Source organism: Rhagoletis zephyria, unplaced genomic scaffold (assembly GCF_001687245.7).
Source record: "Rhagoletis zephyria isolate East Lansing unplaced genomic scaffold, Rhagoletis_zephyria_1.1 Rzeph_scaffold_01254, whole genome shotgun sequence".
Lineage (NCBI taxonomy): Eukaryota > Metazoa > Arthropoda > Insecta > Diptera > Tephritidae > Rhagoletis > Rhagoletis zephyria.
The window spans coordinates 22066-39442 of NW_016158338.1; the positions used below are offsets into that span (position 1 = coordinate 22066).

Here is a 17377-nt window from a genome sequence, read left to right on the forward strand (position 1 = left end):
CGATTTAACGATGAGCTGTATGAGCTTTACAACGATATAGACATAGTGCAGCGAATTAAAATTCAGCGGCTCCGCTGGCTTGGCCATGTCGTTCGGATGGACAGAAACGCTCCTGCTCTGAAAATATTCAACGCGGGCCGCGATGCTGGGAACAGAGGAAGAGGAAGGCCTCCTCTGCGTTGGAAAGACCAGGTGGAGAAGGACTTGGCTTCACTTGGCATTTTCAATTGGCGTCAGTTAGCACAGAAGAGATATGACTGGCGTGCTGTTTTGGACTCGGCCAAAATCGCTTAGGCGGTTACAGCGCCAAATAAGAAGAAGAAGAAGCTACTTAAAGGGAGGAGTTATAACGAAAAATCTTATATCTGAACAATCAGTTGTATGAGAGCTATAGATTATAGTGTCCCGATCTTTGTAATTTTCACACTAAATTTTATGTTGATAATGGGTCGAAGTATTGCAAAATTGTATGTTCCTAGTTGCATAAATGGAGAAGTTATAACGAAAAATCTCATACCTGAACAATCAGTTGTATGGGAGCTATATGTTATAGTGGTCCGATTCTTCCGGTTCCGACAAATGATTAATACATTATAAAAATACACCCACCTACCAAATTTGATCCGGATATCTCGAAAACTGAGAGACTAGATTGCATACAAACAGACNTCTGGTACTTACAAACATCGGACCAAAGTTATAATACCATTTCATGCTCATGAAAGGTATAAAAATCAATATGGTACGGAAAATTTGTTTTGCTCCGATTTTTGCAGTGATTTAGTCCTGAATCGAGTTTCCTGGTCCGAACACTGTTCTTTACATTTTTACTGTTTTATAAACCTCAAACCGCAGTGTGGACAGCAATAGTTAGTGATGTGGTTAAGTTCGATTTGAGATAGTTAACTTTTTGGTGGGGACATGGTATTAACTTCCAAACCTTTAAATTCAATTAAGGGATTTGCGTAAATACCAACCAGCTGTTTTTGATCAGCTGTTTTCTTGTTGGCAAATTGCAGTTGGAAAAAAATGTTTCCAGCAGAAACTAAGCTTTCCCTCAAAATGAAATGTCATTTTGCTCTCTCAATTTCCCCTACTTTGCAAGTTTTTTGCGTACGCGAACACAAAAAGCTGATAGATTTTATAACTTTCAATAATTATCAGGTACGCGAATGCAACTAATTGTGAACGGTATTTTGACTTTACGAATTTCATTGTAGAGTACAAAGACTCACAGTTATACGTTGTACCAAAAATTTAAAATATACGGGACGCAGCTGTTTTCAACAGCGGATATTTTAAATCTGGTACTTGTTACAGGAATTCAAGCAATAGCAAAGCTTTATGTTGCATTTCCAGTACCTAATCTTCTTTTAATTCCAAAAACTCCAACTCTTCTTCGCTTTTCTTAAAAAGGAGTATTGTAAATTCATACTCAATTATGTTACATAAAAAAGGGTTTACGAAGTATGCAAACGTACATTTAAATAATTTCAAATCGGCAAATATTTTTTCAAAATCTGCTTTTAAATCATGTGCAATATTTTTTCTAGCCATGGAAAATGATGGAATATTCTTGTTTTGAGATCATAAATAAAAAGACGTAGTTTGGCTTCAAAACTTAAAATAATTTGCAACAAATCACAAAAAAAAATGTATTCTCTCCTTGTAGAGACAAATTCAAGTTTTGCAAATGTTCTATCACATCGGTAATTAAGCCAGAAAGCCAATTTTCATTCTTCAATTGCGGGTAATGTTCCGATCCAAATTTGCGTATACATATGTACACGTATATAAAAAAAAAAATAAAATAAAAGAACGATACAATGGAAAAGAATGTCCAGCAAAGAAATATGTATTTTAAAAAGTAAAAAGAGCCAAAATGTTCTAAGCAAAGCGAAAGTGAAAAAACCGCACTTTGCTAAGCAAAGAGCCGCATTTGCCCACCGTTGCAATAATCAGTGATTAATTTTCTTAATGAAAATAAAGTCGGCAGCATTTTTTAATGTAATGTCCAATACATCAAAAAGGTTTTTGGAAAAATCTGGTTTTCTTAGAGCATTTTCGGCCTTATTCATAATAAAATAAAGCAGTTTCCTATACTCTTAATTATCCATGTGTTTTCGTTGCAAAACTATTTGTAATTTAAGTCTTTTTTACAAATTGAATTTCCAGTTAAAATTATTATTTATTTAGTTAGAGATAGGGCAAATCCATATTTAAAGTTTATATTCTTTCTAACTCAAGTAGACTCAGAAAATAAAAATTACGTAGAAAAATCAAAAAAATCGCGAGAATTATATTATTTCAAAAAGGAACGAGGCCAAAAGAAGCAAAATAAGAAGGTAAACGAAGAAGAAGATTTTATGATTACATAACAAAAGTCTATTGGAATTATTTGAAGTATTTTTCTAGTACTATTATTATCCTTCAAAATGCACTCTCCAATGGTGATATAAGATTTTTCCTTCAAGAGTTACGGCCACTTAAACTGCCGTGTTCTCGATAGTATTGGCAGATTTTTTTTCCAGCCATACAGGACAAATGCATAATTTGTCCCAAAAATACGGGATCTACAAAAATTTAACGGGACAAATGAGAAATAAATGATTTCTGATAATTGATGATAATTGACAAAACCGTAAAAACAAAGGATGAGATACTGTCAAAATAATAGCAGCAAAATTCAAAATGATGCTGTTGGCAACTTATCTTTATTTGTTTATTTTTAAAAATTTTCGTTTAAAATATGGGTCGATTTATATCACATACCACATAAATCAAGGTTTCAAAGCTTGCAAAATATTCACAAAAATTAAATAAACTTAAAAAAATGTTCATACAAATTTCGATATTTTTAATTAGGTTTCCCATATAGCCCATTCAATTTCAGTACAATAAAGTGCAAGTTTCACATCACTAAAAATTACAATTGATTTTTAAAATTTTTGTGTGGAGTTTTGTTCATGCATTATATGGAAGAAAATTCGCAACACCCTCCACAAAAAGATTCTTAAAAATCAACGGTAATTTTTAGCTATATTTTGTAATGTCCACTACTAAATCTAACCTCGAAATAAGAAATCCAAGGATTTATTCTTAAATATTTCCAAACAAATTTCTATCAAAATATACTATCATTATTCCATTCGAACTAATCAAATACAATTTCCTGATCTCGAAGCAACCCTACACGTAAAAAAATTCTCGCATGCGATATTTATCTATATCCATACTACAATGGGTAAAAAAAAGTACTTTTTCGGTCAAAACCATGTCCTTTTCTGTATAATTACCGAAGGCGAGAGTTCAAGACTGCTTTACGAAGAGTAGTTACTTCCTTTCCATTTCAACTGCGGACCAAGTAGGATCACTTCGAGGAAGTCTAAAACCCACCACTAAAGTCTTGAAACAACATTGTAAGTAGTTTACTTATTTTTTTTTCTGCAATCAAATCGGTAGTTTAGTAAGTTTTCCTTTTTTTTGGCGAAACCATTACACCCTTAATTCATTGGGCATGGTAGCTGGCATTAATTAAGAGCGTGAGATTTTTGAGACACTCAAAGCTTCCAACTGAGTTTGCCATCAGAGGAGATTGGAAATCATCATTGCTTTAGCAAACAAAACGAAAAGAAGGTAATACGCTAAAAGCTCATTTATTCTCTACGGCTTTCTTATTACTTCCCTCATTGTCCACTTGGTACACAGATTCACGAACACTACTGTCCCGTACCCAAATTGCACCAGTCTTCAGTATCAGGCCACATGCTGTCCCCGCGGTCTCATCGTCTTTTCCTAGCTCCTTCAGCGTAAGAAATCTAAACACCGCACACCCCTCGGGAGCTTGGGGGAAAAGCCCTAAATCGGGCAATTACTACCGAAATATGAGGATTCCGAAAGGTGCGAAAACCGTTTCGATCCGCTTTCGCGTCCAAAAGTGTGAAAAAAAACAAAAAAAAACCCCAAATTCGTATGATATATACTTATATAAAGTTATAAAATTCAAGCCTGTAGATAGAAGACCAAAAACTAATCAAAAAAAATAATAATAAAAAAATTCTATATACATATATAGGTATATATATATATATATATATATACATATAAATATATAGTGAAGAAACCACGCGGATTAACCATTTTGAAACATTGTAATACTACTGGAAATCAAAGAAAAAATGTGGAAGTTTCGTCAAAGAAATAATTTGCTAAGTGTAAATATGTACAAAATATAACTGATAACTGTAGGTGAGATTTGAAATTCAAAAAAAAAAAAAACATTTTTTTTCTAATTTAACGTAATTCCCCTCTGTGGAAGTCTTTGCATATGTATGAATATAATCGACTTTAGTGCATTAAAAATGAAAAATTTACCGAAAAAAAATTAAAAAAAAAAAAACTTAAAATTGGGTCATAAATTTTCCGTTGTGTAAAAGACACACGGCCACCCTCGTATTGAAAACACTAAACATACATACTTTACGCCGGTCGCTTAAATCAAATCGAACAACACAAAAAACAAGACAAAATAATTTAAACTAGAACAATTACAACAGCAAAAAAACCAGAGTAAAGCTGCATACATAAGTTTCTTCAAGTCTACATAAACAGGTTAACTCTCCACTGCAAGAACCACAAGAAAGGCCTTTCAACGTGAACTGTAAATCAGTGGGTAAATTATTATATACACTTTAATATCAACTTTTCCTTTGTTTTTTTTTGCTTTTATACCAGCTTGACAGTGGAGCGGATTGAGAAAAGCTTTGCTTAAGATCACTAAGCACCCGCTCCTGTGTCATCAGCATTTTGCCGCTGGTTTCTTCTTTTACATTTCGCACTTGTTTTCATTTAGTATATGTACATGCATGTAAAAACGTAAATGAAATAATATAAATGAACTAAACGAATATATGCATGTATATATTTACATATATAGATTAACCTGTATACATGCCGGTAGAAGTTTTTTTTACGTTAATGGACTTAAGTGCATAGGCATACATTGAAATTTTGATAGTACTTAACTGAATTAATTTTTCCGGGTGTTTTATAAATGACAGTAATAACTACAATTACATTGAAATTCTAAAAGTAATTTTTCGAGCGTGGGAGGCTTTTGGTTCAAAGCATCCACACTTACTATTTGATTAAGATAAAACATAGATTTTTCATGCACTGAAGTACTACGTAAGCAATACCTACGAAAAATTCCTATAACTTAAATTTTTCTTTCACTAAGAATAATTGTTTTCTTAAGCTTACACCTTATTGTCTTAGATTAAATTTGCATTTGTAGAAAATAAATATAATTTTGAAATCCAATATACTGAAAATAATACTCTCCTGAAATTGACCTTGGCTAACATTTGGAACGGATGAGCGTATAAGTGCCATGATTGGCTAAAACTATTTTTTTCCGTTTCCTCGTGGGGAAACTAATGTGTTGGTAACGTAACCGGATATGGGGTTTTCAACAAATGGCAGCCAACGAAAACCATGGATGGGTGGGTAGTGAGCTAGCAGATCCACTTCATCTTTGATTTGCTACATATCCGGCAAAGTTGAGAGAGCCCACAATGAAAGTTCTGAAGAGTGCTTAATTACTTATAATACCCGTCCCTATTCGCGTCTTTACTAAATTAATTTCTCTTGTTCACTTATTATTCTCTTTCTAGCTTATTATTTTTTTGTTTGTTTGTTATAAATTCGGGACTCTATAATAAAATAGTGCCGCAGTGTAAAGAGCAAACAGGATAGCCAAGAACCTTCCCAGCTACTGAAGCTAGCACAGATAAATTGGTCCCTATCGGCTATCCTAACAGCCCAAATTATTACGTTGCAAGTTACCACCCTGCAATGTTCAATGCGGTTACAATTTCTCTTACAGAGTTGCGTGCAATAATGCTTGCTAATGACCTACTCACCAGTGTTGCAGGGCTAGTTTGGTGGCTAGATTTAGCTACCACATACTGTTTTTGGCCACATAAATTGGAAATTGCCCCTAGCCCTTTTTTTAGCCCTATGGAGAATTTCTTCGTCCTTGGCATGAAAAAGTTGTATATGCTTAATTTGATCTCATTTCTTTCATTTATATAAGAGATGATTTTTTAAACAAAGAAATACTGATATATATACATATATGTATTGTATGTTCCTTACGTTTTTATACATACATACTATAAAAGTGTTAGGGCTGTTAACTTATCTATAAACGATTTAACTATAGTTTAAAATAGATAAATTTACGGCCCTTAACATGCTTAATTTGTTAAATGGCGCATCAAGTCGATTGACCGTGTATGTTCTTGTGGTGTGATTGCACCAGCTGCTGGTGCGACTTCAAAAACGATTTGAAAATTTTGATTGTACCAGCATGCTGGTGTCGTGAATGTTGAAGCTAGCTGATTTTTCTAAGTAAAAAGTATTTTGGCGGAAATTTCTTGCACTATATGAGTCAAAGCCGTGTTTGTGGAAGATTAAATTTCACGATATTGCAGTTGTGAATAAAAAAAACAATGTTTAACAAAATGGTAGAAAAATTATGAAATTTCGGCGTGTAAGTAAAAAAATATATATACATATGGGTGTTTCCTGAAAAGTGTCAACCAAGACCAAAAAAATATAATTTTGCCTGGACAAAGTTTATAGATGCCAATCGATAACTACATATTTTGTCTTTCATCCACCAAAATATTGGACTAATTGGTCCATTCAATTTCAAGATATTTGCGGTTTTCCAACTACACTTTAAATTTTTCTTTTTTTCGGAGAAACCATACCTTCCAGAAATCCTTCATAATTGTAGCACACGATTAAAAACAACTGGAAATCTATACTAAAATTTAGTACAGCTTATGTTCTGTAAGCCTTATAGCCTGTATATACCTATAAGCCTATATAGATATAGTACATATCGACGCCTCCAAACCATACTATGCTATGTCAGCTTAGACATAGGGCCGGTTACTCAATGTCTGGTTAACACTAATCTACGGTTAAACATCCTTATCGACGTGTTCGACTCCATGCATACAACAGGGAGTCGGTAACGTCGAAAACTATATTTAACCGCAGATTAGTGTTAACCAGACATTGAGTAACCGGCCCATAGTCAGAATTTGCATAGTATGATTTGGAGGCGTCAATATGTACGTCTGCTTGTACGAGAAATTACTTCAACGAACGTTAATAAAGGCCTTCATATAGATGTAGATTCATTTACAATGAAACCCCATATTTGCATTAACAAACGAGTGTGTTTAAATTCTTAAACAAAAAATTGTATCCATTGGAAAAAATCGGAACGTCCGAACGGGAACGTGCGAACAACTTCGAACAGTTTTTGGCAGCTACTAAACATTGTTAGGAAGTTTAAGTTGACGCAGTGGTTATGGCTGCTTTTTATTCTAACAACATAATTTTTTTCCACCTTTAACAGATTCGCAGAATTTAGCAAAAATCATCAGTAATCTTCGATACGAGTTCCATTTTGGGAACGTCCGAACGGGAACTTTTAGTCGCTATACACTTACCATATATTTTTAATGATTTCAGATAGGTATTGATGATGACTACTCATGACAAAAAATGTGTATTCATTCAGAGCCTACTATAGTTTTTATAATGAAAAAAGTGTCTCCAAACAGAACGTCCGTAACGCAGGAAGCACCCATATGTAAGTAAAAAATTTTAACTACCATTTTTAGCCACAACGACTTTTTTAGCTCTTTTTTAGCCCTTTTTTTAAAGGAATTTGGCTGCCACTAAAAAAATTCGAGGCAACACTGCTACTCACAATAGCCGCGTTAAACCATAACCATGTTGAGTAGAAGTTTACAGGTTGAAAAAAATAATGAAATCGTCGAAAATTTCAAATTAAATGAAAATACGGGACCCCGGCAAATACGGAACATTTGGCAACGCTAGTCCTCGAATCAAACATCGCCAAACCGAGCATATGCTTTCTAACTCATTACGTCATCTTCCAATGGCCATAGTTTCTGAAGAAAAAATCGTAAAGCACCACTCGAAGGCGCATTTTGAAGGGTACGAATAGTACTAAATGGCATGGAGCAAAAAAAAGCGGCCACTAAAGCCGTTTTTCGTGTACTTAACCGCGAAATACCTCAATATCTTGGCGCAGTTCTAAGATCGATCTCGAGTTCTACGCAGAAAATTACTTCCGAAACGACTTACAGCTGCACAGCAACAGAAACTTTCAAACCTGTATTCATAACACTATGCGACAGTCAAAATCGGGATGGGATGAAACCAACGGGAAATGTTATATCGGTCAAAAACAAGTTATACGTGGCCCGGTGTTTCGCTGGGTCACGTCTAGGAATCGAGATATATCGATTTGAAGTTAGTAACTATCATATAGGGGAAATTGTCACCTTTGGTGGTCTTTTTTTTGACATAACTCGAGAACCACTAGTCCGATTTTGCTCAATCAAATTTAAAAAAATTAAAAATTATAATTCCTTTAATCTGTTAATATAACGTTTTTCTATATACTCAACAGTTTTGCCGGTAAAAATAAATGTATGAAGAAAAAAAAAATTATTTTTGCCTAAAAATTAAATTTTTTTTAAATTCATAAAAAGGAATTGTAATTTTTAATTTTTTCAAATTTGTTTGAGCAAAATTGGACTATTGGTTCTCGAGTTATGTCAAAAAAAAGACCACCAAAGGTGACAATTTCCCCTATATGATAGTTACTAACTTCAAATCGATATATCTCGATTCCTAGACGTGACCCAGCGAAACGCCGGGACACGTATAACTTCTTTTTTACCGATATAACTTTCCCTGGTAGTTTGAACCCTTCCCGATCACTGAGCCCTACCATTTGTCTCACAATGTAATTATCATGTTCCAAATACTGAATTCATGCTACTTATTGCATAAAACATACTACAAGCCATTTAAAAACCTAATTATAATCTGCACGTATGTATATCGCACAGGTAACAGTATTAACCTCAAAATTAATTTTATCAGTTCAATAAATACCTAGTTCTTGAGTTATATAAGAAGAGCAGACTTTTTCGAATATAAAGCAGCTTTAAAAAGTACTTCCAAAAATTGTAATGTAACAGTCCGCTGTTGAAACATTTATACCTCCTAAACAACACGAGGTAGAATATATTTTAGGCATATACATATTAAATATTGCCACATACTTATACTTTAAGATGCAAGAAGAAAAATTATTCTAGCGAATTTGAGCGATATTTGAAAAGCACTGTGAGTCAAAACGCATTGTAACAGTACGCGTTTTGGGCCAAATGGTAATTTTCTTTAATCTATGGAGTCACATTGTTGCTAGAGTCAGAAACAATGAGCACGAATCGGAATATATTTATAATATTTATAACAAAAGCCTATAACGAAGGAGCTATTATTTACATTGTAAAGAAGTCCGGGCCCGGAAGGATTCACCCCTTTCCCCCTCCTTCTCGACGGGCCTGTTAGTAATACTATCTTTGTCGAACTTAACCAAATTATTCATAGATGACCTAAATAATAATGTCCTTAACTATCTATTCGGACTTTCCGGGTAACCCTGTCTCTCTTGGCGGCACAAGTACCAAACTCATAACATAAGAAACTATAGCATCGTGAGCGCTAATAGGAAGCTGTTTACTTGGGTCTCTTGTTCTACTCAACTGAGTGCACCCATTATCTTTTGAGGACAAAAGTTTCCGACCTGCCAGAAAAGGAAAACTTTCTAAATACAGTTCTTTGTGTCAGGTTGCCGCAGACGCCTACTTTATAATTCACTGTTCATGAATGCACTGGACACGTTAACTATGGTTCAATTTTGCTAAGTTTATATATTCAGGGTGTCCCAGAAGTAACGTGCCAATCTTTAGGGGAAGGTAGGTGAGGGGGTGAGCTCCCTGATAAACAAAAAATGTTCAGGTAAAAGTGTCACCGTTTTTGAAATATTTACATTTTTTCGAATTTAAAAAAAATCGTGCCTTTTCATGTGTTTTCTTTAACTGCAACTACAAACCGGGCAATACTTAGTAAATTTTTTATGTAAAATACTTCCAGATAGTTGCCTCTCCATACTCAAATGCAATGTAGTTAAAATATATTNAGCACGATTTTTTTTAAATTTCAAAAACGGTGACACTTTTACCTGAAAATTTTTTGTTTATCAGGGAGCTCACCCCCCCCACCTACCTTCCCCTAAAGTTTGGCACGTTACTTCTGGGACACCCTGTATATGTACTTATATTTGTACTACATATATTAAACTGAGTCGCGAAAAAAGTTTTAGTGGCGGGTTTTAAAAGTATTTTAGCATCACTCAAACCTTCGTTCTTGTCTTGTTCTAAAACCCGTCAAAATCGAGATTTGTTCATAATATTTTTGATTGTTGAGATATCGTTGAAAACAAACTCTACCATCACATACTCTGTCGACCTTCAACCAGTATACTCAATTATGTCAATTTCTATCCGTCTAAATTCAAGTTGAGTTACTAAACATTTAAAGAAATTTATTGAGGGCTGCAATTTCCTATGATCGTAAGGAGTTGTGCCAAGGAAGTGAATTTTCATTACGCCGAAATCATCTCAAATTAAGCTTTAAAACTAAGGGGGTAATCAGAAACATTTTCTAAAGGCCAATTTTAGATGCGCTGGATGAAAGAGCTAAATTGCACTTAAGTTAAATTTTTGGATTGTTATTTAAATCTCATTTAGCTTTTGCTGGTTTTCAGATCACCTTTATTTAAATATGCCAAACAAGTGGCACCATTGTTGCTTGTTCCTAGAAATTGTTGTTGCATTTGTTAGTTTGTTTATATTTTGTTCTGAACAGCTGATTGTTGTTTGATATAAACACAGGGTTGCTTATCTCATATTTTCGTAGCAAACATTGAAAATTTAAGTACAGTTAACGTATGTGATCTGAAAATGAATTGGGCCTAAAAAGCGCTATCGCTAATTTTGATCACCAAAAATCTCTGAAAGTGGCAGGCACTCCTAGCAACATATTACAAATACTGCAGGATATGAATGATCACTCATAGCATCTGTTACTTTTTCATGTTTTTTGCTTTTAAGCCCCATTGCTTTTCAATTTAGTTAAATTTTTGTCACCAAAATTCTCTAAATAACAAGCAGTGGGGCCTAAAAATATACACATACAGGCACGCATTTTCTTTCTTTTTTTTGGAGATCAAAATTAACGATAGCGAATGTTGGAGTCCGACTGCAGGTCTAATATGCATACATACATGCATGCACTTATGTACATACATATGTATATGTACATAGGGTCAGTTCTTAAATGCAATACTGCGGCATTACTGCAAAGACAGTCCCTTTTATTTCAAACCTATAATTTATGGCAATGTGCAGCATGTGTAAACACGGTTAAGTGTCGAATTCGTCCTAAGTTGAGAAAACAAGGTATTTCTATGATCTACAGTTTAAGGGTAAAAGAGTTTAATTCTTTGCAGTAATACTGCGGATTGCATTTCCGAACTGACCTATACTACATATTTATGTAAGTATATTGGATTGATTGATGTATTAACAAATATACTATATAGGTATGTACTTATGTACATATGCAGACTGTGTCTGCATATTTATGTATGTATAAAGGGTTGAAATATTCTGCACTCTTCTGCCTATATATCCAATTTTTTGTATGTGCATAAAATGAAAGTTTTCAAAATGTTTATACAAGTCCTTTTTTTCACTTTTACTACTTAAATTACTATTGTTTTTTGTTAATTACTTCTAAGTAATTATTTTATGTTTCCCCATTCCCTTCTCCTCTTCCTCCACCTGTTCAAGTTTGGCGAACATTGCTGTATGGTTGGTGTTATTGGTGTTTTGTTGCTGCTGCTGTTGTTGCTATTTGTTTTTGAGGCGTCACAGCTACTCTTCCTAGCGCCGTGCTAACTAAATTTGTTTTTGTTTTATGGATTCTTCTGGGAGATGTTACCAATTCGGCAAGCGAAATCCTGGCATCGCTAAGTGAGTTGCGCGCGTTGTGCGCTGTATACACATCGTTCGTGTTAGCTGGTGTTGCTTTTGTAAATTGTTTGTGCAAATTCATAACTGGCAGTTCAACTAATGAATGTGGTTGTCGTTGCGACGACGTTTGTCGGCGATCAGCAGTTTTCGTCGGAGAAATTGTGCCGCCATTATTATCGTTTAATTTGGCATTGGTTGTGACCCCCGATTCTTGCACAATTTTACTTGCTATGTGCTCATATTTGTGCTCATACAGATTCACGAAGATGCCGTAGGCATAGGGCTGGCCTTTGACTTTCTGTGTCAAAGCTACATTTGCGTGCAAGTCCGCCGCGTCGGCAGCTTTGGTGTGCTGTAGTTTCCCAAACGCTTTGTCCTGGGTATCAGCCTCGACTATATACAATGCTTCGTCGTCGTCGTCGTCTACGTCGTCAACGTGTTCGAGCTCGACGCTGTCGTGCAACGTATCCAGAATATCAACCAATTTAGTTGTGTGCAAGCTTCTGAGACCAACGCTGCTGCCCCTGTGTAGTTTTTGTTTATTTTGCTCGAAAAAAGGGCCGCTGCTGCTGTGGCTGCTACTACTGTTACTGTTGTTGTTTCCATCATTGCCACTGGCATGATTATAATTCTTCGACTGTGCGTTGCCCGCATGTCTCCCGCTATCATGAACCAGGACTTGTTTGGCTTCCAGGGGAAACTGTGGCACTAGCTGCAAATTGGTCTCCATATCACTGGTGACGACGCCAACGCCATTACCGGCATTGACACTGGCCGTTGTTTTACTCGTTTTGCCATTATAGGCCACTAGATAATTGTTATTGCTACTATTGCTCATCACCGCTTCGGGGCTGATGGCTTCTAACAAATGACCGCTATGAGGAGCATGGTTAATGGCATCTTTGCAGTTGCTTTTCATTTTGTCCGCCAACATTTTACCACCGGCGAGGTCACCGAGCTGCGCCTTACTTCTATTCGCATAGCCTTTGATGTCCTCCGCGTAGTAATAATTGGTAAAACTATTGGAACCGTTATCATTACGATTATATTTGTATTTGCCACTCATTTGATTATTGCTGCGATTTATATGATAGGCATAATGATAAAATGCCTCAGCTGGGCCCATCTCTCGCTGCTGCTGTTGTGGCAGAGGACCCCGTAACAAATGCTGAAAAGTACCGGAAAAACATTTATATAAAAAAAGTTGTTTTAGTTAAATAACGTATTGCATATCACCATAAAAAATATCTATTTATAAATACACTACAATAACATTTTGAAACCCATTTCTTGAGGCCACCGTTCGCTCGATTTCTATGAAACATACACCGATTTAAAGGATATACATAACTTACTCTATGCTGGGGAACTGAACCTTGACATGGATGCATAAATTGTAAATCCCGTACTTATGGCGGAAGGTGGAGGGCATTGTAAGAGGGGGTATGGCACCTCCCATAAAAACACTTATGTTAATGACCAGAAATTTGACATCGTTTCATATGTTATAAAAAACGTACTTATGGCGAAAACTGGTAGAAATTGGAAAAGGGGGCGTGGGACCTCCCACAAAATCTGAATTTTCACATCGCTTATCTCTGAAACCGCTAATGCCAACTGTCTACATATGTTATCAGTACCGTGCTTGTGGCGAAAAGGGAATTGGAATAAGGGGTTGTGGCACATACCATATAAATTGAAATTTCCATATCGCTTATCTCTGGAACCGATAATGATAAGGTAATGAAATTTTGATACAGCTTGCTTATACAATAATAGATTGGCGCTTATACTATATATTAGTGTTTGGCCGAGCTTCTCCTCCGATTTGTAGCGTGCGCCTTTAAGTTGTCATACAAAGGGGAGGGACCTACAGCTTTACGCCGACTCCGAACGGCGATTATATTTTTATGAGAAGCTGTTTTCATGGCACAATTAAATTCGGAGGTTTGCCACTGCCTGCGGAGGCGACCGCTATAAGAAAAAAAAAACTTTTTTATGACTTATTTTTTTGATGTTGGTCGGAAGATGGGGTCCAACGCAGGCCCTGTGGAATAATAGCGCGCACTGCTAACCACTACATCACAGCGGTACACAAATTAGTAACATCAAATTTGGTGTAAATTAGTAGTCCAATCGTGTGATGGAAAAATATTTGCCTTTGTATCAATCATGATAAAAAATATCGTGTGAACCGGCCTTTAGAGATGGAAATATAATATTTTCTTGTACACTTTCACCGATTCTGATGAAAAGAAAGAGGAGTTTATGTAGATGTAGACAATTTAGTTGGTTATAATATGCTATTTTGATCAAGTTATTTTATGTGCAAGAAAAGACTTTCTTCACTTTGCTGCCTTATTAGAGATCAACAAGAAACAAATATAAGGACGTTATTGTTAGAATATACGTTGTAAATATGTATGAACGCAAAACAAAATTTGTGAACACAAAAACAAGGAACAAATTTTGATTGAATCTGTGACAATTAGCAATGATACTGGACTTTAAACACTTTTGGGAAAACATTAAAAAACATTTGAAAATTAAACTATTGTACACTTAACATTTAACCTTAAAATTTAGCAGCGTTCATACTTGTGGTCTGATCAAACTAATACTAAAATAGCTATAAACATAAAAAGTATGCATCCGCGATGCCGTCAGTGTTTCCTTTTCTTTGTTTATTGTTACTTTTTTTTGCAAAATTCTTAAACTCTCCAACGTGTATCTTGTTTTTTTTTATTACAACGCTTTTATCAACTTGCAATGTTGTGTGTCCAGACACCATTCATTGCTATAAAACCTTTGCTTTGCAAAGATCCTATAAAAGTCTTGACATCAACCTCGTCGCCTGGTATCATATCAAAACTCTAGAGATACATGACTCCAATATATTGCGCCTAAAAATATGCACTACTTACGCTACAGCGGAAATGGACGGCACGCCATTTCTTTGAATGAAATTAATTGACGCTCGTATGTATGTACATACATATATGCAAGCGTGTGTACCAATCTATTAATATCGTTGAGTTATTTTAATATCTATTGCAAATTTTTATACAGACAAGACTAAAAAGTAGGAAATAAATAAAATAAAAAAACTTTTTAATATACCACGCCTTTATAAATGGCTAAACATTAGAAAATAATATTTCTAAGTCACATAGAATGAAAAGATATCAATTTGATTCTGAAATTTTAGCAGAAGTCATTAAAAACAATTTATGAGATTGGAAATGAAAAGCGTGGGGCGCATGTAATAGACTTGAATTGATATGAAAAGTAATACATGTAGGTACTACAGTGGTTCAAAAAAACTTTTTTTGTCATTTCATAAACGGTACATCAAAATAGTGCTATCTATACATATATTAAAATTGTAACAGGCCGATGACTGTTCATTATAGTTAGATATTAAAGAAAAACTAATATGGAGTGTCTCTATTAGAGCAATAGAAGCCAAATCAACCATTTTAAGAATTTTTGTCTGTCTGTCTGTATGTATGTTTGCAGGCTCATCACTCGTGAAAGCGGTTTTCACGAATATTTTGCTAGAGATCTAACTTGAAATCTAGAGAGAAAAAAGTTTGAGAGTTGCCACCTGTTCGAAAATTGCAGGTTAAGTAAATTGATAAGAAAATATGAATATTGCAATATCGGAGTAAAAAGAAAGAGGTTTAAGAAGCCTTACAGCGGAAAATATTTTTTGAGAGTTGCCACCTGTTTTAAAATTTTAATTAAATTTAATTTATAGGTCAAATTGAATATTGCAATATGGGTATCAAATTGAAAAGGTTTAGGAAATTTTACTGCCGAAAGTATTTTTTAGGAGGGTTGCCACCCGTTTGAATAATTTTATTTAATTAAATTGATAAAATAAACGAAACCTATACCAGTACCTCAAGTAGCACAAAAGTCAAAAATGCACCAAAATATTTTGTGTATTTTTTGCATCGGCGTGATATACATTTTCAATATAAAAAATATGCCATTTCTAGGCGCAGTTTTTGAACAGTTTATTTCCATTCAGTGTAAAGGTTATACCGCTTTTTCGTGTATTATTTACACCTACCGTAATTTTTTTTTACTGATTTTCGGTATATATATTATGCCAGTGGTATACAACTTTTCTTGTTTCTAGAACATAAAATAAACTCCGTTGGTGTAAAATACGTACTCATAATTGGCTCAAATCATACACCATAATGGTAAATCATTTACATCATATTCTAGCATAAATATATTCCCATGAGTGTGAAGAGTACGAAATGATTCGAGGAATAAAATTTACTAGTAATCAAATTTAAAATTAACTCAGACATAAAATTTACACCGAAGCTCTTTTTTAATCTGCACAACTTAGAATTATTTTTATAAATCTCAGTATATATTATATGCAGACATCAAAATCGCGAATATATATGAATGTGAGTTCCTAATTTAAAAACGAGGTACATTCTGTCGAGTGAATTTCGGTCCTACCCCCTCTAAAAATCGAGCGCCTCAAAATTTATGAGGATTTGAAGATTTAAATAAATCTGGAAAAAGTTACATTTTGAAAGTAGTGATTTTTTGGCCATTTTTAATTTTCTAAGAGACGCGCTGTTTAAAACAGGGTCGAAAATATCCATAAAGTGGCATAGTTGAGCCAATGTACATAATGAAATTGTTAAATTAGCTAAATAGTAGTCATACAGCTTTAATATGGCGTCCAGCTGAGATTCAGTATTAAGCTAAGTTTACAACCTAACGTATTAGCGTAGCGAGAATACATAAAAATCGCTTCTAACCAATATTTACACAGTCTTTGGTGTTTATCGCTGTGCAAGCAAATAAAAATTATGCAGTTTGTTAAAAAAAGCTTTTTCTCATACTTAAAGCCCAAATAAATAAAAAATATACATATGTACATATTTATATAATAAATTAAACATCTCTTCTACTGCTATTATATACAATACAATATGCTTAAGTTTCGGTATAAATTGCCAAAGGGTTGTGGAAACAAAAAATATATATTAGGGAAATCCCTACGTAGCAATGTATCACACGTTTTGTTGCTTTCCCAACAACAAAATATATGCTAGATTGGTACGTAGCAACTTTAAATCTAAAATGCTACTCATCGTAAACTCCCCTATTATAAAAAATTAGTCGTGTATAATTTTGCTACAATTTAAACACTAGCTACGTTTTAATCGCCAGCGATTATGCTGGCGAAGAAGTTTCTTTGGATTGAGCGATTTCCATTGCAACGCGTAACGCTATTACTCTAGGTTGTGAACTTAGCCTTACTTTTATAACACATACTTTGAATATATGGTCGTCATTGAAAACTTACACAGATTCTTGAATTTGGTACAAAA

The 17377-nt window shown here is 34.5% G+C and overlaps 1 protein-coding gene across 1 annotated transcript in view; it reads right to left on the reverse strand.

The window, feature by feature from the left end:
* Nucleotides 1–10686: 10686 nt before the first annotated feature.
* The window catches only part of rho-5 (rhomboid-5), a 76784-nt gene continuing 70093 nt past the window's right edge, over nucleotides 10687–17377 (reverse strand). The window contains exon 6 of the mRNA XM_017616694.1: nucleotides 10687–13173. Coding sequence (XP_017472183.1) covers nucleotides 11851–13173 — 1323 coding nt within the window. The 3' untranslated portion in view covers nucleotides 10687–11850. The remainder of the gene's footprint in view (nucleotides 13174–17377) is intronic.